Genomic DNA, 25,697 nt, shown 5'->3' with positions numbered 1-25,697 from the left:
AGTTCAGGTTTCCTGAGTTCCTCCACCTTAACTGTCTCTCTGTCCCCTAACCTGCTTCTCCACTTTGCTCTCTAGGTTCTACTGGGATTTCACCATGTTGATGTTCATGGTGGGCAACCTCATCATCATCCCAGTGGGGATCACCTTCTTCAAGGACGAGACTACCGCGCCCTGGATCATCTTCAACGTGGTCTCTGATACCTTCTTCCTCATGGACCTGGTCCTCAACTTCCGCACAGGCATCGTTTTAGAGGACAACACTGAGATCATCCTGGACCCCAAGAAAATCAAGAGGACGTACCTGAAGACCTGGTTTGTGGTGGACTTTATCTCCTCCATCCCGGTTGATTATATCTTCTTGATCGTGGAGAAGGGGATCGACTCTGAGGTGTATAAAACAGCCAGAGCCCTGAGGATCGTGCGCTTTACCAAGATCCTCAGTCTGCTGAGGCTGCTCAGGCTGTCCAGGCTAATTCGCTATGTCCACCAATGGGAAGAGGTAAGCTGGGCTCTAGAACTTACTTTGTCCAATAGCAGGAGGATATGGGATTTGCAATACTTTTCTATAATTTACACAGGCCAATAGACGCGTGGGTTGTTATTAAGCAACAAAATCATTGTTATTAAGCAACAAAATTGTTGTGTGTGCAAATTCAGGGCAAAACAGCTGTGAACTCAAAATAATTAATGACAACATGTAACAACATGCACAAGCATTATTTTCGTGACGTTGTCAGGCAGCCCGTCTATGAGAGGCTACACACTATGGGTCAAGTACTTGCATTGACCAATGGAAAGAGGGGGTAGGATGGACAAGGCATAGGCCAGAATCCCTTTTATAATACAATTTCAAGGCAGCAGTAGCAAGAATAAAACACAAGTGAGTCAGATTGAACATCATCAACCCATCATATTTCTGGGAAGTGTTTTTCCAATAATAGACAAGTCTCACTATCGCAGGCCTTCAACACTGTTGTCTCTGTACCTGAAGTGATGTATATCAGCAGGATGCTGAGATTCACAGCTTTGCTTTCTCAGCAGTCAGCGGTCATCATCACAGCATTGGGCCATGGAGTGCAGCCAGTCACATATAGCGACAACATGAAAGACAGCAGTTCATGTTCAAAGGAAAAGAACATGAAAACAGCATACCCACAACAAAGACGGTTTTGAATGAATTCCTGTGATCAGCAGCTGTCCAGACAAGCAGTATGGCTTATTAATCACACAGTCTCGCTGTCTTCATGTATATTTCCTGTCTTAGATCAAAACCAAACATCCCATTTGATCAGCATGTGTGTTTATTGACTGTCTTGAATCTGAGGTGTGAATGTTAATGAGATGTGATTAAGTGGACTGCCTAATACAGCACAGGGGAACTTCTAATAGTGCCTTCATAGACAAACAGCTCTATTACACATCTCTGACAGGAATAAGTGAAGTTTCCATTCTACACTGGATAATCTATTTATTTTAAGGATACAGTGCATTCGAAAAGTATTCAGACCCCTTCACTTTTTTCCACATTGTGTTACGTTACAGCCTTATTCTAAAATTGCTTAAATATTTTTTTATCCTCATCAATCTGCACACAATCTGCATACAATACCCCAATAATGACAAAGCGAAAATAGGTTTTAAGAAATGTTTGTACATGATTGATTGTACGTGATTTGGAAAGGCACAAACATGTCTATATAATGTCCCACAGTTGACAGTGCATTTCAGAGCATAAAACCAAGCCATGAGGTTAAAGTAATTGTCCATGGAGCTCCGAGACAGGATTGTGTCGAGGCACAGATCTGGGGAAGTGTACCAAAACATCTCTGCAGCATTGAAGGTCCCCAAGAACACAGTGGCCTCCATCATTCTTAAATGGAATAAGTTTGGAACCACCAAGACTCTTCCTAGATCCAGCCAGCCGGCCAAACTAAGCAATCGGGGGAGAAGGGTCTTGGTCAGGGAGGTGACCAAGAACCCGATGGTCCCTCTGACAGAGATCCAGAGTTCCTCTGTGGAGATGGGAGAACCTTCCAGAAGGACAACCATCTCTGCAGCACTCCACCAATCAGGCCTTTATGGGAGAGTGGCCAGACGGAAGCCATTCCCCAGTAAAAGGCACATGACCGCCCTCTTGGAGTTTGCCAAAAGGCACCTAAAGGACTATCAGACCATGAGAAACAAGATTCAATGGTCTGATGGAACCAAGACTAAACTCTTTAGCCTGAACGCCAAGCATCACATCTGGGAGAAACCTGGCACCAACACTACAGTGAAACATGGTGGTGGCAGCATCATGCTGTGGGGATGTTTTTCAGCGGCAGGGACTGGGAGGTCTAGTCAGGATCGAGGGAAAGATGAACGCAGCAAAGTACAGAGAGATCCATGATGAAAACTTGCTCCAGAGTGCTCAGGACCTCAGACTGGAGTGAAGGTTCACCTTCCAACAGAACAACGACCCTAAGCACACATCCAAGACAGCGCAGGAGTGGCCAGACGGAAGCCATTCCTCAGTAAAAGGCACATGACAGCCCTCTTGGAGTTTGCCTAAAGGCACCTAAAGGACTCTCAGACCATGAGAAACAAGATTCTCTGGTCTGATGGAACCAAGACTAAACTCTTTGGCTTGAACGCCAAACATCACGTCTGGGGGAAACCTGGCACCAACACTACGGTGAAACATGGTGGTGGCAGCATCATGCTGTGGTGATGTATTTCAGCTGCAGGGACTGGAAGACTAGTCAGGGTCGAGGCAAAGGTGAATGGAGCAAAGTACAGAGAGATCCTTGATGAAAACTTGCTTCAGAGTGCTCAGGACCTCAGACTAGGGCAAATGTTCACCTTCCAACAGGATAACAGCAGTGCTTCTTCTCCGATTGATTTTGAGATTCAAGGGGCTATCATCGTTAAATAATATAACTGATTTTATTGAACCTTTATTTAATTGGCAAGTCAGTTAAGAACAAATTCTTATTTACAATGACATCCTACCAAAAGCCAAAGGGCTCCGATGGGGAAGGAGCTCAGATAAAAAAAGAAAGAAATATAGGACAAAACACACATCACGACAAGAGAGACAACACAACAGTACGTAAAGAAAAACCTAAGACAACAACATAGCATGGTAGCAACACATGACAACACAGCATGGGAGCAACACAACATGACAACAACATGGTAGCAACACAACATTGCAGCAGCACAACATGGTAGCAGCACAAAACAGGCTGCAAACATTATTGGACACAGACAGCAGCACAAAGGGCAAGAAGGTAGAGACAACAATACATCACGCAAAGCAGCTACAACTGTCAGTAAGAGTGTCCATGACTGAGTCTTTGAATGAAGAGATTGAGATAAAACTGTTCAGTTTGAGTGTTTGTTGCAGCTCGTTCCAGTCGCTAGCTGCAGCGAACTGAAAAGACAAGCGACCGAAGGATGTGTGTGCTTTGGGGACCTTTAACAGAATGTGACTGGCAGAATGGGTGTTGTTTGTGAAGGATGACGGCTGCAGTAGATATCTCAGATAGGGGCCTAAGAGGGTTTTATAAATAAGCATCAACCAGTTGGTCTTGCTACGGATGTACAGAGATGACCAGTTTACAGAGGAGTATAGAGTGCAGTGATGTGTCCTATAAAGAGCATTGGTGGCAAATCTGATGGCAAAATAGTAAAGAACATCTAGCTGCTCGAGAGCACCCTTACCTGCTGATCTATACATGTTGTCTCCGTAATCAAGCATGGGTAGGATTGTCATCTGAATCTGGGTTAGTTTGGCAGCTGGTGTGGAAGAGGAGAGATAGAGGAAACTGTCACGCCTTGGTCATTGTATTTTGTGTTTTCGTTATATATTTGTTCAGGCCAGGGTGTGACATGGGTTTATGTTATTGTGTTGTCGTATTGGGGTTTTTGTAGGCATTGGGATTGTGGTTGATTAGGGGTGTGTTTAGTTTAGGTTTGGCTGCCTGAAGCGGTTCTTAGAGTCTGGTGATTCTTGTTGTCTCTGATGGGGAACCGTATTTAGGTAGCCTGGGTTTCACTGTGTATTTCGTGGGTGATTGTTCCTGTCTGTGTAGTTTCACCAGATAGGCTGTAATTAGGTTTCACGTTCCGTTTTGTTGTTATTTATTTATATCAGTTATTTCATGTACTGCGATTCATTCATTAAAAAACATGAGTAACCAACACGCTGCATTTCGGTCCGACTCTCTTTCGACAAACGATGAACGCCGTTACAGAAACCAAGTCTAGATATAACTTTAGCCTGCAGATTTGATATGTGTTGAGAGAAGGACAGTGTACCATCTTGCCATACTCCCATGTACTTGTATGAGGTGACTACCTCAAGCTCTAAACCTTCAGAGGTAGTAATCACACCTGTGGGGAGAGTGACATTCTTCTTACCAAACCACATGACCATAGCCTAGTGGTTAGAGCATTGGGCCAGTAACCAAAAGGTTGATGGATTGAATCCCTGAGCTGACAAGGTAAACATCTGTCATTCTGCCCTTGAGCAAGGCAGTTAACCAACTGTTCGATTAAGGCATCCCCCCGCACCTCTCTGATTCAGAGGGCTTGGGTTAAATGCGGAAGACACATTTCAATTGAAGGTATTCAGTTGTACAACTGACTAGGTATCTCCCGTTCCTTTGTTTTGTAGGTGTTCAGAACAAGGTTAAGGGCTTAATCTTAACTTCTTCGATATAGGGGGCGCTCTTTTAATTTTTTGATAAAAAAACGTTCCAGTTTTAAACAAGATATTTTGTCACAAAAAGATGTTCGACTATGCATATAATTGACAGCTTTGGAAAGAAAACACTCTGACGTTTCCAAAACTGCAAAGATATTGTCTGTGAGTGCCCCAGAACTAATGCTACAGGCGAAACCAAGATGAAATTTCATACAGGAAATGCCCCAGATTTTGAATGCGCTGTGTTCCAATGTCTCCTTATATGGCTGTGAATGCGCCAGGAATGAGCCTACACTTTCTGTCGTTTCCCCAAGGTGTCTGCAGCATTGTGACGTATTTGTAGGCATATCATTGGAAGATTGACCATAAGAGACTACATTTACCAGGTGTCCGCTTGGTGTCCTCCGTCGAAATTATTGCGCAATCTCCAGCTGCGTCCACTTTTCCATTAGTTTCAGAGGAGAAAGGCAACTGCCACGAATGATTTATCATCGAATAGATATGTGAAAAACACCTTGAGGATTGATTCTAAACAACGTTTGTCATGTTTCTGTCGATATTTTGGAGTTAATTTGGAAATAAGTTTGGCGTTGTAATGACTGAATTTTCAGGGTTTTTTCTTAGCCAAACGTGATGAACAAAACGGAGCGATTTCTCCTACACAAATAATATTTTTGGAAAATCTGAACATTTGCTATCTAACTGAGAGTCTCCTCATTGAAAACATCCGAAGTTCTACAAAGGTAAATGATTTTATTTGAATGCTTTTCTTGTTTTTGTGAAAATGTTGCCTGATGAATGCTAGGCTTAATGCTATGCTAGCTATCAATACTCTTACACAAATGCTTGTGTAGCTATATTTGAAAATCTGAGATGACAGTGTTGTTAACAAAAGGCTGAGCTTGTGAGCCAATATATTTATTTCATTTCATTTGCGATTTTCATGAATAATTAACATTGCGTTATGCTAATGAGCTTGAGGCTAAGATTACGCTCCCGGATACGGGATTGCTTGACGCTTGAGGTTAAGCTTTGTTGTAGAGCGTTTCACACAAAATCCGGGGAGGGGCCAGCTGAGTATAAGACTGTATCATCTGCATATAAATGGATGCGAGAGCTTCCTACTGCCTGAGCTATGTTTTTTTTTACCTTAATTTTACTAGGCAAGTCAGTTAAGAACAAATTCTTATTTTCAATGACGGCCTAGGAACAGTGGGTTAACTGCCTGTTCAGGGGCAGAACGACAGATTTTGTACCTTGTCAGCTCGGGGATTTGAACTTGCAACTTGCAAGAACATCGCACCAATGTAAACTGAGTTTTTTTGGGGGGATATAAATATGAACTTGATCGAACAAAACATACATGTATTGTGTAACATTGAGTCCTGGGAGTGTCATCTGATGAAGATCGTCAAGGGTTAGTGATTAATTTTATCTATATTTCTGCTTTTTGTGACACTCTCTTTGGTTGGAAAATGGCTGAATGCTTTCTGTGACTAGTTGCTGACCTAACATAATGATATGTTCTGCTTTCCCCTGAAAAGCTTTTTTGAAATCGGACACTGTGGTTGGATTAACGAGAAGTGTATATTTAAAATGGTGTAAAATACTTGTATGGTTGAGGAATTTTAATTATGAGATTTCTGTTGTTTTGAATTTGGCGCCCTGCAATTTCACTGGCTGTTGGCGAGGTGGGATGCTAGCATCCCGAACGATCCCAGAGGGGTTAACTTCTTATGGCTGAGATCCCGTTAAAGGGATCGATATGACAACAGCCAGTGAAAGTGCAGGGCGCCAAATTCAAACAACAGAAATCTCATAATTAAAATTCCTGAAACATACAAGTATTTTACACCATTTTAAAGATAAACTTGTTGTTAATCCCACCACAGTGTCCGATTTCAAAAAGTCTTTACGACGAAAGCACACCATCTTATTATGTTAGGTCAGTACCTCGTCACAGAAAAACACAGCCATTTTCCCAGCCAAAGCGAGGAGTCCCAAAAAGCAGAAATATAGATCAAATTAATCACTAACATTTTGACGATCTTCATCAGATGACAGTTATAGGACTTCATGTTACACAATACATGTATGTTTTGTTCGATAAAGTTCATATTTATATCCAAAAATCTCAGTTTACATTGGCGCGTTACATTCAGTAATGTTTTGCTCCCAAAACATCCAGTGATTTTGCAGAGAGCCACATCAATTTAAAGAAATACTCATAATAAACACTGATAAAAGATACAAGTGTTATGCATGGAACTTTAGATAAACTTCTCCTTAATGCAACCTCTGTGTCAGATTTCAAAAAAGCTTTACCGAAAAAGCACACCATAATCTGAGAACAGCGCTCAGAGACCAAAACAAGCCATACAGATATCCGCCATCTTGTGGAGTCAACAGAAGTCATAAATAGCATTATAAATATTCACTTACCTTTGATGATCTTCATCGGAATGCACTCTCAGGAATCCCAGTTCCACAATAAATGTTTGATTTGTCCGATAAAGTCCATCATTTATGTCCAAATACCTCCTTTATGTTCGCACCTTTAGTCACAAATCCAAATTCACGACGCGCAGGCCAGACGAAAAGTAAAAAAATTATATTACAGTTCGTAGAAACATGTCAAACGATGTATAGAATCAATCTTTAGAATGTTTTTAACATAAATCTTCAATAATGTTTCAACCGGAGAATTCCTTTGTCTTTAGAAATGCAATGGAACGCAGCTACCTCTGACGGGAGCGCGCCTGACTGAGCTCATGACCTTCTGGCAGACCCCTTACTCAACCAGCTCTTATTCTCTCCTCATTCACAGTAGAAGCCTGAAACAAGGTTCTAAAGACTGTTGACATCTAGTGGAAGCCTTAGGAAGTGCAATCGGACCAAATTTACACTGTATCTTGGATAGGCAAAGAGTTGAAAAACTACAAACCTCAGATTTACCACTTCCTGGTTGGATTTTTTTCTCAGGTTTTTTGCCTGCCATATGAGTTCTGTTATACTCACAGACATCATTCAAACAGTTTTATAAACTTCAGAGTGTTTCCTAGCTATAACTACTAATAATATGCATATGTTAGCCTCTGGGCCTGAGTAGCAGGCAGTTTACTCTGGGCACCTTATTCATCCAAGCTACTCAATACTGCCCCCAAGCCATAAGAGGCTTTAATGGCTAGCTCAGAATATGAGGTTTTAATGGCTAGCTCAGAATATGAGCTTTCCAAAAGTTGTTTATATATTGGAGTCATCATGCCAGACTACCTGGCCTGATGACTCCTTGCTGTCCCCAGTCCACCTGGCCGTACTGGTGCTCCAGTTTCAACTGTTCTGCCTGCGGCTATGGAACCCTGACCATTTCACCAGATGTACTACCTGTCCCAGACCAGCTGTTTTCAACTCTCTAGAGACAGCAGGAGCGATAGAGATTGGCTATGAAAAGCCAACTGACATTTACTCCTGAGGTGCTGACCTGTTGCACCCTTGACAACCACTGTGATTATTATTATTATTATTTGACCCTGCTGGTCATCTATGAACATTTGCACATCTTGGCCATGTTCTGTTATAATCTCCACCCAGTACAGCCAGAAGAGGACCGGCCACCCCTCATAGCCTGGTTCCTCTCTAGGTTTCTTCCAAGGTTCTGGCCTTTCTAGGGAGTTTTTCCTAGCCACTGTGCTTCTACACCTGCATTGCTTGCGGTTTGTGGTTTTAAGCTGGGTTTCTGTACAGCACTTTGTGACATCAGCTGATGTAAGAAGGGCTTTATAAATACATTTGATTGATTGATTAATATTATAGAGCTCATTAATTTCGGGAGCCCAGATAATTTGTTTATGAATCCCATCATTGGATTGTTCGGTAGTTGGGTTTCCCAAGGGACTCCATAGGCCAGCATAGCTTACCTAAACTACATGACCAAAGTATGTGGATTAATATGAAGTAGGTCCCTCCTTTGCATCTTTAAAAGCTTACATTATAGGGAAGGCTTTCCACTAGATGTTGGAACAGTGCTGCAGGGACTTGCTTCCAATCAGCCACAAGAGCATTACTGAGGTCAGGCAGTGATGCTGGGCGATTAGGTCTGGCTCACAGTTGGTGTTCCAACTCATCCCAGAGGTGTTCAATGGGGTTGAGATCAGGGCTCTATGCAGACCAGTCAAGTTCTTCCACACAGAACTCGACAAACCATTTCTGTATGGACCTCGCTTTGTGCACAGGGACATTGTCATGCTGAAACAGGAAATTACCTTCCCCAAACTGTTGCCACAAAGTTGGATGCACAGAATCGTCTAGAAAGTCATTGTATGTTGTAGCATTAAGATTTCCCCTCACTGGAACTAAGGGGCCTAGCCTGAACCATGAAAAACAGCCCCAGACCACCAATTCCTCCACCAAACTTTACAGTTTGCACTATGCATTCGGGCAGACAGCGTTCTCAGATTTGTCCGTTGGACTGCCAGATAGGCAGTGGAGATTGCATGGCTGTGTGCTTGATTTTATACACCTGTCAGCAACAGGTGTGGCTGAAATAGCCCAATCCACAAATTTGAGGGGGTGTCAAACATCCTTTTGTATATATAGTGTATGTTGTAAATATAGAAAAAAAGAGTTGCCTGGTAATGTGCATATATCTTTCAAATCTTGGGATGTTCTCAAACCATTACTGTCCATGATATTGGCATGGGTATGGATTGCACATTTAGACCGTTGTGGGGATGCAAAAGGCCACCCTCTAGATTGCAAAGCATTATTGTGTAATATTTCATTATGGGCATGCCATTTTGATTCCCAGTTACATTGTTTTTTAATTTTGTGCCAAATATAAATTGTGTGAGTAGTAATAGGACCACAGCTTAGATTACATTGTTTAAGGAATATACAGTATGGCTGAGGGTTTTGCAAAAAGTATTTTAATCATATTAATGAAATTGGAGCCAATACCCATATGTTCCAAGACAGACCAAGAGGTATGACCATTCTAGTCTATCGAAAGCTTTTTCTGCATCAAGAGATACAGCCCAAGGAGCTGTTGTTTCTGATGAAGAATCTAAGATATGTAATAGTCGACAGAGGTTATCCGAGTATAAACACTTTATAACAAACCCGCTTGGTCTGTGTGGCCTAATTTGGGTAAGTCTCGAGACGACAACATTTTGGAAAACAGTTTTTTATCTGTATTTGTCTAAGATAGGGGGCGATAGTGAGAACACTGGGTGGTATCCTTACCTTTTTTCATAAAAGTGAAATTAGTGCTCTATTCACATCTCTCCCAAATGAAGCTTTGTGAACTGCTATATTAATCATTTTGAGCAATAGTGGACTTAATTGATTCCAACATTTTAAATAGACCCCAGGAAGAAATACCGTCCCATCCAGGTGATTTTCATTTATTCATGCTATTCAATCCCCTTTTTAATTCATTGAGAGAGATTTAGGCTCCCAGCAAGGTGGCTTCCTCTGTTGAGAGAAGAAGAGTTCGTAATTATTTTAGAAAGTACCTAGTCTGGCTTGGTGTGGATTTACAATCAGAGGTGTACAGTTCTTTATAGAAGCTTGAGAATCTTTGCTGATGAATTTGGGTTCTGACAGTAATTCCCCTGTTCCAGATTTAATAGATTCAATCAGTTAATTAATCATTACTGCATAGCGTGTTGGCCAGTAAACAACTGGGACAATTACCATGGAAGTAATGGTTGAGTCTAACTTGATGGATGGCAAATTCTGCTCTCTGCCTGATCAATAAATATGTTCTGTCTTGACTTTGGAAAGAGTAATAGCTACCTGGTCTGAAAAGAGTTTGTTGAGAACGCTCTAACGCCGTTAACAACATTTGCATTATTGTTAATAAAACCTTTGGCAGCATCCCATAGTATCCAGGGGTCATCGACTTAATTTTTATTGATCATTATGAATTAATTTAGTCACATTTCAAATCGATCAAAGAATGTTTGATTCTGTAGTAATGAAATGTTGAAATGCCATCTTATGGCTCTTTTAGGAGATTCCAAAGTGTGAAGTTGTCAATAGTAAGCGTAGTGGTCAGACAAGCTCATATGTTGAAGATAGAAATAGAGGTGTAGATAATACTATGCAATCGATTCGTGAGAAAGATTTATGGCTGTTTGAGTATTAAGTGCACTCTTTTGATTCAGGATTATGTGCTCACCAGGCATCAATAAGGTTGTAATCAGAGAGTATATACTGGAGAGCCTTGGTTGTAGTTGGTCTTATTAAATTTGTTTTGAATGTCCAAAATGGCATTCATGCCTTTCTCAATAACCAGATGGAATTCAGTTAATTCTAACAATATGCTGTTCAGAGAATCAAAAATCATAGGATCATACGAATTTGGAGTATACTCATTAATAAAGGCAATTTTCTTTCCATTATGGATACATTTAAGGAAATCGATTCTGCCTTCTTTGTCTTCGCCTCTACCCAAGAAAGTTTATTAGAATCATTATGATTACAGCTTCAGTTTTGTTTGGGGCTGATGAAAAAGCAGCAGCTTGTAGAAATGACTATATACACTGTAAGTGTTTTTGGAGCAGGTGTGTTTCTTGGAGCATTGATTGATTTATAAATATTGTTTCTCTTCAAACTGGAAACCACATATCCTGAGGCCGCATTTATTGTAGGTGGGGATTTTAACAAAGCAAATTTGAGGAAAACACTACCGAAGTTCTATCAACACATTGACTGTAGTAGCCGTGCTGGAAAAACACTCAACCACTAATATTCTCTATTCCGGGATGCCGACAATACCCTCCCCTGCCCTTCCTTCGGCAAATCAGATCACAGCTCCATTTTGCTCCTCCCTTCCTATAGGCAGAAACTCAAACAGGAAGTACCCGTGCTAAGGTCTATTCAATGCTGGTCTGACCAATCGGAATCCATGCTTCAAGATTGTTTTGATCATACGGACTGGGATATGTTCTGGGTAGCCTCGGATAATAACATTGATGTATACACAAACATGGTGACTGAGTTCATCAGGAAGTGTATAAGGGATGTTGTTCCAACTGTGACTATTAAAACCTACCCAAATCAGAAACCATGGATAGATGGCAGCATTCGTGCTAAACTGAAAGCGCAAACCACCGCATTTAACCATGGCAAGGAGACTGGGAATATGGTCAAATACAAAGTGTGTAGTTATTCCCTCCATAAGGCAATCAAACAGGCAAACGCCAGTACAGAGACAAAGTGGAGTCGCAATGCAACGGCTCAGACACGAGACGTATGTGGCAGGGTCTACAGACAATCACGGATTACAAAGGGAAAACCAGCGGAAACCGACGTCTTGCTCCAAGTCAAGCTAAACACCTTCTTCGCTGCTTTGAGGATAGCACAGTGCCATCAATGTGGACCTCTACCACGGACTGTGGGCTCGCCTTCAATGTGTCCGACGTGAGTAAGACATTTAAACGTGTTAACCATCGCATGGCTGCTGTCCCATATGACATCCCTAGCCGCATCCTCAGAGCATGCGCAGACCAGCTGGCTGGAGTGTTTACGGACATATTCAGTCTCTCCTTATCCCAGTCTGCTGGGATAAGGAAACACTGAACTAACTTACTATCGCCCTGTAACACTCACTTCTGTCATCATGAAGTGCGTTGAGAGGCTAGTTAAGGATCAAATCACCTCTACCTTACCTGACACCCTAGACCCACTTCAATTTGCTTACCGCCCCAATAGATCAACAGACAATGTAATCGCTATTGCACTGCACACTGCCCTACCCCATCTGGACAAAATAAATACCTATGTAAGAATGCTGTTAATTGACTATAGTTCAGCCTTCAACACTATAGTACCCTCCAAGCTCATCATCGAGCTCTGGGCCCTGGGTCTGAACCCCGCCCTGTGCAACTGCCCTGTGCAACCAGGACTTTCTGAAGGGCCGCCCCCAAGTGGTGAAGGTAGGAAACAACACCTCCCCTTCACTGATCCTCAATACTGGGGCCCCACAAGGGTGCATACTCAGCCCCTTCCTGTACTCCCTGTTCACCCATGACTGTGTGGCCACACATGTCTCCAATTCAATTATCAAGTTTTCAGATGACACAACCATAGTAGGCCTGATTCCCAACAACGAAGAGACATCCTACAGAGAGGAAGTGAGGGCCCTGGCGGAGTGGTGCCAGGAAAATAACCTCTCCCTCAACGTCAACAAAATTAAGGAGATGATTGTGGACTTCAGGAAAAAGCAGAGGGAGCACGTCTCTATCCACATTGGAAAGGTGGAAAGCTTTAATTTCCTCAGTGTACACATCACTGACCATCTGAAATGGTCCACCCACACAGACAGTTTAGCGAAGAAGGCCAAACAACCTCAGGAGGCTGAAGAAATTTGGCTTGGCCCCTAAGACCCTTTTACAGATGCACAATTGAAAGCATCCTGTCGGGCTGCCTGGTACGGCAACTGCACCGCATGCAACCAAAGGGTGGTGTGCTCTGCCCATCGCATCAACGGGGGCAGACTGCCTGCCCTCCAGGACACCCACAGCACCCGATGTCACAGGAAGGCCAAAAAGATCATCAAGGCACGGCCTGTTCACCCCACTATCATCCAGAAGGCGAGGTCAGTACAGGTGTATTAAAGCTGGTACCGAGACTGAAAAACAGCTTCTATCTCAAGGCCATCATACTGTTAAATAGCCATCACTAGCCGGCTACCACCCAGTTACTCAACCCTGCACCTTAGAGGTTGCTGCCCTATATACATAGATGTGGAATCACTGGTCACTTTAATGATGGAACACTAGTCACTTTAATAATGGTTACATACTGCCTTTTTCATTTCATATGTATATACTGTATTCTATTCTACTGTATATATTTCTTAATTCCATTATTTTACTTTTAGATTTGTGTGTATTGTTGTGAATTGTTAGATATTACTGCACTTTTGGAGCTAGGAACACAAGCATCTCACTACACCCACAATAACATTGCTAGATATGTGTATGTGACCAATAAAAGTTTATTTGATTTTATGCCACATTTCTGTTGATTTTGAAGAATAATGTGATAAATACCTTACAAATCTTTGAACTGTCCTACTTTATCAATATAAAATGGAAAAGACCTGTTAATGTTTTGTGGTCATTTGATAATTAGAAAATAAATGATCAAGCATTTTAACCTTCAATCATGACTTAAAAAAGTATTTAGTACACAATTATTATCATGGAAAAAATGTTTTATTTTTACTTTTGCAAAACAATATATTTTTGTGTACCTTGCTTGAGCATAGTACTTTGACATTTTGGAATTACCAATGAGGAGTTTGTAAATGCACCATATAAGAGCAGAGAATATACAATAACAGGAGGGAACAACACCGAAAGAGAAGGGATCTAATTCTGCAGTACACAGGACTTGAAACATCATAAGTGTTTTTAAACTTTTTCCAGCCTTTGGCAAGGTGTTGCACATCTCTTGATTATGTGGTGTGTGGTACCATTTCATGTTCCAGAACACCTCAGGGTGAATGTTTCAGTACACCTTAAATCTGTCTCAATACCCTCACAACCATGTGTTTCAATCCTCCAGCAAAGTTAAGGTGCTGTCTCCTTTAAGGTATTGGCAGCTCAGTTACCACTAGTTTTAGTGTTACAAAACACTACATTTTAACAGTGACAAGCCACTGCATTTATTTAGATATGTGTGCACTGCGGGTAAATTATACACAAGCAGAAACAGCTGTGCAGGCACCTTGAAAAACACTCACATACAGTACCACCCAAACACAGGAAACACAGGTGCCTCGGTAACACAGGGAGTTTGTTTTAATTGTCGGGCGTTTGAGACAAAGCTGGAAAGAGGTGATACAAAAGGATGCTTGCTTGGCCTTTTTCACCACAGATATTCCAATACAGTCACTTGGAGAAACAGCAAAGGGATTACATTCCAGCCTTCTGTTGTATATCAGAGCAGGTTCTAATTTTGCATTCAGTTAAGCTTTAAACCCACGGGTTGGCGTGAGTGAGGTCTTGTAAGATGACTGAATCGCCTGGCTCACACTCTGTTGGAGCTCTACATTGTAAACAACAGTCGGGAGCATCTCTTCTCTCCCCTGTCTTCGTAGAGGGGTGTTAATGGCCTAGTTACTATATAGGGCAACTTCTCCTGTCTCAGGTGTGGTAGCCTTTTGGTCTTATGTTTTTGGGGGCTTAATTGGTTCTCCTGCAGGGCTTTTCTGGAACACACATGCATGCACACTTGCACGATAGAGAGACACACAGCCAAAGGGCCACAGCTGAGAAGTGTTTACAAGGCTGTGACCACAATACCAGTGCATCACTCAGGGCTGGGTGTTCTAAACAAACACTCACCATAATAGGACAAGCCTTGGTCTTGGAGAGGGAAGGAAAGGGGAGGGAGGGAGAATGAGGGAGGATAGCTGTCTTATGTCTGATTGATTGACATTTTTGACATTCCACACTTACTGTATCTCTCTTGATCATTTTCATCTCAACAGAGCTATTAGTGCCTGATGAGTGCAGGAAATTAGTGTCATCATCACAGAAGTTATTTGGTGTGCTTCATTTCACAAGGTAACTTACGAAAATGCAACAGCTGTGTGTTCAGAAAAGCAACTGTGCATAATCGGTATCGGCAAACTTACTTACTGAATTTCGATAACTAATCCAATCATGAATCCAAATCCTGTCCATATCCTGTTGTAACCAGATAATGCAAATAATGTAATCTGTCTCCATCTTTTTAATTTTTTTATCATGTGTTCATTGTCTTTGTTAACATAAGCTAAATCCATGTGAAATGGTGAATGAATAAGGTGTTACACACCACTGACTGTCCTCTCTTTCTGTCCCTCTCGTGACAGATCTTCCATATGACCTATGACCTGGCCAGTGCAGTGATGCGTATCTTCAACCTGATTGGTATGATGTTGCTGCTGTGTCACTGGGATGGCTGTTTGCAGTTCCTGGTTCCCATGCTGCAGGATTTCCCCCAGGACTGCTGGGTCTCCCTTAACAAGATGGTGGTAAGTGCTGCTAATGCCATGTTCAAAACAACTGGGAACTCTGAAAAATATTAGGTCAAATCATGATGTCAGTGATCTTCAGGTCAGAAAGTGGCGCTCGCGAAAGAGGCCCAAGTTCTCGAGTTGGAATTCAGAGTTGGAATACCGCTCAAATCGAGTTCTCAGTTGTTTTGAATGCACTGAAGTTAGATATCAACGATTTCCGAGTTCCCCTTTCCCAGTTGTTTTGAACGCGGCATTAATAGACACTCTAGAGCGGGAGTGTCAAACAAATTTCCCCCGAGGGTCGCATTCTGTCTTCAATGAGGTCCGGAGGGCTGCACTGAAAATAGGTTACATTTCCTCGCGGTCCAATTTTGCTAAACATAGTCCTGTATCAATCGTTTTTTGAATTTTCGCTCCCTGACTATCTAGCTTTCATTTCTGTGATTATTGTGAGCTGGACACAGTCAAGAGACTGTATGAATTTAAGTCCACTATAATTTCTACAGTTTCGATTTGGTTTTAGTCATTTAAAAGTATACTGGGTTTTGTTATCCCCGCGGGCTGTATGTTTGACAACCCTGCTCTAGATTTTAGATCCATTCCATACTCTAGGGGCCTGTTCCTATACCAGACTATACCAGACTGTACTCACTGGACATACGTTTGGTATTTTACGTTAATGTTTGCATCTACGAAAGTATGATGTGTTACATTTTCTCTGGCTACTGAAGACAGAAGGTTACGTAGGAGCTGCGACAATTTTAGCATATAAATATTGGTGGGGCAAAAAAATATATATTGGGGTGTGCATGCCAGCAAAATCACTACACAACACAACACTAAACAATACATGAATCACACTATAACGGTGACAAACGGTACCCACAAACTGTTAGGACCAACATAAAGCTGTCCCAACAGCAGTACCAACAGCAGTCAAAAAACCTTACCACTGCTACACCTGGCTATCAGCGGAGCCTTGTCCGCTTGCCCTGCGGTAGCAGAGAGAACAGTACAGCTTGCTGAATAGTGCCACTTGCCACACGGCAAGCAGAGAGAACAGTCTATGACTAGGTTGGCTGGAGTCTTTGACAATTTTTAGCGCCTTCCTCTGACACCGCCTGGTATAGAGGTCCTGGATGGCAGGAAGCTTGGCCCCAGTGATGTACTGGGCTGTTCGCACTACCCTCTGTAGTGCCTTGCAGTCAGAGGCCGAGTAGTTGCCATACCAGGCAGTGATGCAACGAGTCAGGATGCTCTCGATGGTTCAGCTGTAGAACCTTTTGAGGATCTGAGGACCCATGCCAAATCTTTACAGTCTCCTGAGGGGGAATAGGTTTTGTCGTGCCCTCTTCACAACTGTCTTGGTGTGCTCGGACCATGTTAGTTTGTTGGTGATGTGGACACCAAGGAACTTGAAGTTCTCAACCTGCTCCACTGCAGCCCTGTCGATGAGAATGGGGGCATGCTCGGTCCTCTTTTTCCTGTAGTCCAGAATCATCTCCTTTGTCTTGATCACGTAGAGGGAGAGGTTGTTGTCCTGGTACCACACAGGCAGGTCTCTAACCTCCTCCCTATAGGATGTCTCATTATTGTCAGTGATCAGGCCTACCACTGTTGTGTCATTGGCAAAACTTGATGATGGTGTTGGAGTTGTCCCTGGCCGTGCAGTCATTAGTGAACAGGGAGTACAGGAGTCGACTGAGCACGCCCCCTTGAGGGGCCCCTGTGTTGAGGATCAGCGTGGCAGATGTGTTGTTACCTACCTTTACCACCTGGGGGCGGCCCTGTTTGTGGGTGAGTCCCAGAAAGAGGGCCAATTATTGACAATTTCTACCTATTGGGAGGGGCAGAAAACAGTTTTCAGCCAGCGTTTGAGTTGTGAGACTCTGCTGTAGAGCTCATCACTCCCCCTAACTGGTAGGGGGCTATAGATAATTACTCGATGACGACACATCTTTCTGGCTGATTTACACGCTGAAGCTATGTTGCGCTTGGTGACCTCTGACTGTTTCATCCCAACATCTTTGGTGCCGACGTGGATAACAATATCCCTATAGTCTCTACACTCGCCAGTTTTAGCTTTAGCCAGCACCATCTTCAGATTAGCCTTAACGTCGGTAGCCCTGCCCCCTGGTAAACAATGTATGATCGCTGGATGATTTGTTTTAAGTCTAATACTGCGGGTAATGGGTTTTCAATTTGTCAGAGCTAATGGTGGGAGGCTTCGGCGTCCCAGACCCCGTAATGGGAGGAGTAGAAACCAGAGAAGGCTCGGCCTCTGACTCTGACTCTCTGCTTAATGGGGAGAACCGGTTGAAAGTTTCTGTCGGCTGAATGAGCACCGGTTGAGCATTCTTACAGCATTTCCTTCCATAAGCTATGAGAAAGTTATCCGGCTGCAGGGACTGTGCGAGGGGATTTATCTATCTGTACTTACTGGTGGCACAGACAGACTCTGTTTCATCCTTTCCTACACTTGAACATAGCCTTATTTTTATTACAGCATATTGGATGACTATCATTCATATCCCACTAGCCCAACTCAATGTAACATTGATAGGTTTAGGCTACTACATGATACTAAAATTTTCCCAGTACCCATCAAGAGATTGCTACTCCCTAGCCTATGAATGAAAGTTTGCAACGTGGGTGCACAGGTCATGATCATTTTTTGTAATCAAGGTGACAGACAGTGACACATTCAATACCGGATTGCACACTCTTGTCTGCATCAAGGTTATAATCATTAGTCCAACAGTTGCAAATGAGAGTTTCTATTGGACAAATTCAGGTATGTTTATCTCCGTTTGGATTGCTTCCGTTAAGAAATGTTTTTCAACGATGAATACACCCCTGATCACATGCAAACACAGATCACTTTCATAGCAGCCACTTACAAACAGCTTGTTGTATATATAATTCCTTCTCACATCTATCTATGTTCTCTCCTCCTTTCACCTTTTCCCTTCACTTGTGGACCAGACGTGTTTAGATAATTTACATAAAAACACATCAGCTGTCTGTGACCAGGCAAAAAAAACATTTGCAACCTGCATATCATGACTGCTAACCACTGCATACAGCCTACATCATTGTCACGTCATAGTCAACATAGCTAGTAGAAGTAAACCAGCTACAATCATGCAGCACAGTGTACATTCAGCTGCAAGCAATTTAGCGGTTAAACTGGTGGAAGAGTTCTAGTGTTGGATTGCCATAGTCAGCTAGCTAACATAGCATCCCTTTCTGTTTGATCCAGGTGTTTGAGTAAGCTAAACTAGCTTGCTGCATTCGATGCTAGCTAAGAAGGTCAAATCAAATCAAATTGTATTTGTCACATACACATGGTTAGCAGATGTTAATGCGAGTGTAGCGAAATGCTTGTGCTTCTAGTTCCGACAATGCAGTAATAACCAACAAGTAATCTAACTAACAATTCCTAAACTACTGTCTTATACACAGTGTAAGGGGATAAAGAATATGTACATAAGGATATATGAATGAGTGATGGTACAGAGCAGCATAGGCAAGATACAGTAGATGGTATCGAGTACAGTATATACATATGAGATGAGTATGTAAACAAAGTGGCATAGTTAAAGTGGCTAGTGATACATGTATTACATAAGGATGCAGTCGATGATATAGAGTACAGTATATACGTATGCATATGAGATGAATAATGTAGGGTAAGTAACATTATATAAGGTAGCATTGTTTAAAGTGGCTAGTGATATATTTACATCATTTCCCATCAATTCCCATTATTAAAGTGGCTGGAGTTGAGTCAGTGTCAGTGTGTTGGCAGCAGCCACTCAATGTTAGTGGTTGCTGTTTAACAGTCTGATGGCCTTGAGATAGAAGCTGTTTTTCAGTCTCTCGGTCCCAGCTTTGATGCACCTGTACTGACCTCGCCTTCTGGATGATAGCGGGGTGAACAGGCAGTGGCTCGGGTGGTTGATGTCCTTGATGATCTTTATGGCCTTCCTGTAACATCGGGTGGTGTAGGTGTCCTGGAGGGCAGGTAGTTTGCCCCCGGTGATGCGTTGTGCAGACCTCACTACCCTCTGGAGAGCCTTACGGTTGAGGGCGGAGCAGTTGCCGTACCAGGCGGTGATACAGCCCGCCAGGATGCTCTCGATTGTGCATCTGTAGAAGTTTGTGAGTGCTTTTGGTGACAAGCCGAATTTCTTCAGCCTCCTGAGGTTGAAGAGGCGCTGCTGCGCCTTCTTCACGATGCTGTCTGTGTGAGTGGACCAATTCAGTTTGTCTGTGATGTGTATGCCGAGGAACTTAAAACTTGCTACTCTCTCCACTACTGTTCCATCGATGTGGATAGGGGGGTGTTCCCTCTGCTTTTTCCTGAGGTCCACAATCATCTCCTTGGTTTTGTTGAGGTTGAGTGTGAGGTTATTTTCCTGACACCACACTCCGAGGGCCCTCCGAGGTGAAAGTGAAGTGAAGAAAATCTATACTATGAAATATAGCTAGCTCTCTCTCTCGCTTCTCCTTAATTTTGGAAGAAATTAATTTGTTCAAAACTGTTGTCTTTCTCCCTATTTGAGTCAACTACTCATCACATTTTATGAACTGCAGCGCTAGCAAGATGTAGCTTATGCTTTCAGTACTAGATAAATTCTCTGAAGCTTTGATTGGGTGGACAACATGTCAGTTCATGCTGCAAGAGCTCTGAGAGGTTGGAGGACGTCCTCCGGAAGTTGTCATAATTACTGTGTAAGTCTATGGAAGAGGGTGAGAACCATGAGCCTCCTATGTTTTGTATTGAAGTCAATGTACCCAGAGGAGGATAGAAGTTAGTTGCCCTCGGGCTACACCATGGTGCTACCCTACAGAATGCTGCTGAGGATACTGTAGACCTTCATTGCAAAACAGTGTGTTTTATTTGGTGATGTGAATATATTTAGTATAGTTTTTATCTAAAAATAAAAATATTTTAATGTTTCACTATTACATTTTTATGAAATTCATTGAGGAGGATGGTCGTCCCCTTCCTCCACTGAGAAGCCTCCAAATGTCCTCCAAGACGTATGATAAGTTACATCATCCAAATCGTATGCTATTGTACGACTGAGGTAAGACTTATGATACTATACGTCCTCTAATTAGTATGATATTGCACGACCACTATTCCATTCATAATGTAACGTAAGGTACTAAATGTAATGTAATGTATCGTACTAAATGGAAGGGAACAGATTTACATACGGAATCTCATGAATTGCCCTGAGGCCAGGTTGAGACACAGATGAAGCCTATTCCTAAAAACACTTTCAGATTGAGATTCTCCACTAAAGATGCTTTATAGTCCAGGAGTAGATTTAATCTGGGTCTGGAAAATCTACCAATCTACCTCAAAAGAAGTCTGAAGTAACTCATCCATAGCTCACTACACTTTAGTAAGGGGATGGGTTCAGTACACATCACTGCAGTCTGTATCAGAAAGCAGGCTGGTCCTCTTTGAAGTTGTAGATCGATGCTTTGCACTCTTTATGTTTATAAACCCTGCTGCATAAACTTCTGCCTACCTTACTTCATTGTTAACTTACAGACGTGCAAGAAACCTGACCCAGTCTCAGGAATAGCTAACCTGGGAGATTCTGTAAATCTGCTTTTAGTTTTTTCGCACCTTCCTTGTTGAATAATCTCCAAGGCTCTCTAAAATGTGACGAATTGGTGACTCTAAGGCAATTGAAACGGCTGATTGAGGACCTTTTTACTGACGAATGTGTTTTTTTTCTATGATTGTGTTTAGATTTTCGTGTATTGATGTGAAGATTAATGTCTATATTAATGTGTGTTGATGTGAATAGGAATATTGATGTGTATCGTGTATTGATGTGTGTACAGGAATCTGTAAAAGGGACCTTGGCCTCAGCATGACACCCTGCCAAAATGAAGGTTAAATAAAAAAATACATAAAAAACACAAACACAAACACACGCATCTCGTTCCCTTTACGTTGCTCAGAGCTGGGCTCTCTCTCTGTGTGTGTACTCCGCGCCAGTTTCCCTGAGAACATTTGTCCCGGTGATCAGTCGCAGCCTGAGAGCAGGCATCTCCCAGCAATCAAGGTCATCATCTCTCCAGAGGCGAATGGCTTCAAATGAAAGACGCAGCGTTAAATGATCCATCTCCATGTCACTCGAGACTTGTTCACTTTGAGTGGCTGCCTGACTACTCACTGCATCCCGCTCCCCTACACGGCAAACTCTGCAACCTCCATGCTGCTCAGAGAACAGAGAGAAATACACACACATTTTTGTTTTATGCCTTCCCCAAGCCATAGCCCTAACTATAACCACTTGGACCTAAACTTAACCCTTTGAGTTCTTGTTGTAGACTCAGGTGTGAGAGGCTTTCTGCCGACTAGCTTTAGGCCCTGTGGGAGAGAATTGCCAGAAGGTCTCTCCATCAAACAGTCAGTCATCATGTTAGTATGCGTTACCTGACCCTCCCTGATCTGACCATTGACACAGACTGTTCTGCTATAAGCCAGGATTTAAGTTTACAGCAGGCTGATCAAATTAAATCAAATAAAAAATGTCCCCTCTGTTATGTAAGTCAGGGCCAGGTGCTTTCATTTGATGTACCGTATACTGTATAGGTCTTAGATCAATGGAATTATAATAAATCCCTGGATCTGGGTAGAGTAATCCGAATCCCTTGCCAGGGATCATCCGGTTAGAGGACGCAGAACAGCCATGGGAAATACAATTACTCATATGAATTACATATGCACTTACACACGCGTGCGCACGTGTGCATGCACACACACACACAAAGTATACTTGACTGATGTGTGTGTTATATCACTGTCTCTTTATCTTTAACCCCTGCAGCATCAGACAAGAACACACACACACACACCACACACACACACAGTAGCTGATCATTAATATTTCAAGCATCCTACCATGCCTACACCTGGCCCTTACGGTTGGCAAAAATGCCCATACCAGTTAAGGCAGCTAATATGGTAAATGTAGCTGAAGAGGTTACACGTAAACTCCGAGCCACAGCAACCATTACACACACACACACACACACACACACACACACACACACACACACACACACACACACACACACACACACACACACACACACACACACACACACACACACAAACACACACACACACACACACACACACACACATCCACGACCACCTGCATGCACACAACCACGCAGGCATGCACCCACACACCCACGCACACCATGATCCCCCTTCTCCTTCTACCTCGCACCTCCCTCCAGGATCTTGGAACAAATCATCAGAGATAATTTCATACATAGAGCACCACCCACATTCCACAGTCTTCCTCAGAGCCAGTGCCTTATGAGAATCAGAGTCTATACAGAATATATAGATAGACTCACCTGTTCTAGTCTAAACACCATGCAGGCTGTCTGTTGATTTTATTGCTATGGGGATTGGGACTTGGTGGCCCAGTGTTCTCCCCCATGTTTTCTTATTTGATCACAGTGGGGCTCCACTCCCATACCTGCAGAGATGGATGCTTGTTCTCTGTTAATAGATCAGAATTACTGTCAGCTGCCTGGCTCTGTGGCTGCAGTACTGGCGTGGTGCCACACGCACACACACACACACACACACACACACACACACACACACACACACACACACACACACACACACACACACACACACACACACACACACACACACACACACACACACACACACACACACACACACACACACACACACACACACACACACACACACACAGCATGGTGGGTAAAATATGGTATTGTCCTACCGAGACACATAGGAAATGAATGTGTCAGTGTAGTGGAGGTTGTTTGGTCATCTGCACCAGGGACTGGGTTTATAGATCACAGTACCGTTACCTCTGGCTCTGGCACAGTTATTAGCTACCTCAACTCATATGTCAAATAGGCCTGGTGATTGTGAGTATACATCATACTGATAGATTTTTTATTTATTGGGGCTTCATCTTCCATTAGATGGATGTGTGTGTTTCCTTGCACGTAGTGTATGTGTGTGCATGAATGTGCGTGTTTATTTCCATCTCAGAGCTTTGTGAGGGGCTGCTGCTGGTGTTTGCCTGGCAGGCACACTCTGTAGGCAGCATGCTGATAGACCAGAGAGAGAGAGTTAGAGAGAGAGAGCAACCTTGGGAAAATCCTCTGCATTATCATTAACAGCAGACTCGCACATTTCCTCAATGAAAACAATGTACTGAGCAAATGTCAAACTGGCTTTTTACCAAATTACCTTACAACAGGCCACTTATTCACCCTGCACACCCTAATTGACAAACAAACCAAAACAAAGCTCAAGTCTTCTCATGCTTTGTTGATTTCAAAAAAGCTTTTGACTCAATTTGGCTTGAGGTTCTGCTGTACAAATTGATGGAAAGTGGTGTTGGGGGAAAAGCATCCGACATTATAAAACCCACGTACACAAACATCAAGTATGCAGTTAAAATTGGTAAAAAAACACACACATTTCTTTCCACAGGGCCGTGGGGTGAGACAGGGATGCAGCTTAAACTTCACCCTCTTCAACATATATATCAATGAATTGGTGAGGACACTAGAACTGCAGCCCCCGTCCTCATCCTACTAGAATCTGAAGTCAAGTGTCTACTGTTTGCTGATGATCTGGTACTTCTGTCCCCAACCAAGGAGGGCCCACAGCAGCACCTGCAGCTTCTGCACAGATTCTGTCAGATCTGGGCCCTGACAGTAAGACAAAAATCGTGGTGTTCCAAAAAAGGAACAAATACCAATGCCATCTAGACACCATTGCCCTGGAGCACACAAAAACTATACATACCTTGGTCTAAACATCAGCGCCACACATATCCTCAAAAATATAAAAATATCCTCTGTATACAACGTAAAACACCAAATAATGCATGCAGAGCAGAATTAGGCCGATATCCGTTAATGATCAAAATCCAGAAAAGAGACGTTAAATTCTACAACCACCTAAAAGGAAGCAATTCCCAAACCTTCCATAACAAAGCCATCACCTACAGAAATATTAATCTGGATAAGAGTCCCCTAAGCAAGCTGGTCCTGTAGAATATAACACAATTAGACCCAGCCAAATCATGAGAAAACAAAAAGACCATTACTTGACACATTGGAAAGAATTAGGAAAAAAACTGACCAAACTGACCAAACTAGAATGGTATTATCAAACTAGAATGCTATTATCAAACTAGAATGGTATTATCAAACTAGAATGCTATTATCAAACTAGAATGGTATTATCCAACTAGAATGCTATTATCAAACTAGAATGCTATTATCAAACTAGAATGCTATTATCAAACTAGAATGCTATTATCAAACTAGAATGCTATTATCAAACTAGAATGGTATTATCCAACTAGAATGCTATTATCAAACTAGAATGCTATTATCAAACTAGAATGGTATTATCCAACTAGAATGCTATTATCAAACTAGAATGCTATTATCAAACTAGAATGCTATTAGAAAACAAACCCAATTGTTATAAACTCTCATATCTATTGAGTGAAATACCAGGGTGTGCCATCACAGCATCAAGATTTGTGACCTGTTGCCACAAGAAAAGTGCAACCAGTGAAGAACAACACCGTTGTAAATACAACCCATATTTATGTTGATTTATTTTCCCTTTTGTACTTGAACTATTTGCACATATGACATTTGTAATGTCTTTATTGTTTTGGAACTTTTGTGAGTGTAATGTTTACTGTTCATTTGTATTGTTTATTCCACTTTTGTTTATTGTTTAGTTCTCTTGCTTTGGCAATGTTAACATATGTTTCCCATGCCAATAAAGCCCTTAAATTGATTTGAGAGAGAGAGAGAGAGAGAGCTCTGCCTCTGTCACACACCCAAGGCGTTGTGACCAGGTCGGGGGCTGAAGCTGCCCTTAACACAGAGAGAGAGCTCTGCCTCTGTCACACAACCAAGGCG

At 42.4% G+C, this 25,697-nt stretch overlaps 1 protein-coding gene across 1 annotated transcript in view; it reads left to right on the top strand.

Annotated features, from left to right (window-relative positions):
* The window catches only part of LOC135524540 (potassium/sodium hyperpolarization-activated cyclic nucleotide-gated channel 2-like), a 109,392-nt gene that overhangs the window by 31,035 nt on the left and 52,660 nt on the right, over positions 1–25,697 (top strand). The window contains exons 2-3 of the mRNA XM_064952159.1: positions 76–499; positions 15,561–15,722. Coding sequence (XP_064808231.1) covers positions 76–499; positions 15,561–15,722 — 586 coding nt within the window. The remainder of the gene's footprint in view (positions 1–75; positions 500–15,560; positions 15,723–25,697) is intronic.

This window comes from Oncorhynchus masou, chromosome 31 (assembly GCF_036934945.1).
Source record: "Oncorhynchus masou masou isolate Uvic2021 chromosome 31, UVic_Omas_1.1, whole genome shotgun sequence".
In the NCBI taxonomy this organism is placed as follows: Eukaryota; Metazoa; Chordata; class Actinopteri; order Salmoniformes; family Salmonidae; genus Oncorhynchus; species Oncorhynchus masou.
Note: the sequence above shows the minus strand (reverse complement) of the source record. Positions and strands in the feature narration are given on the sequence as shown.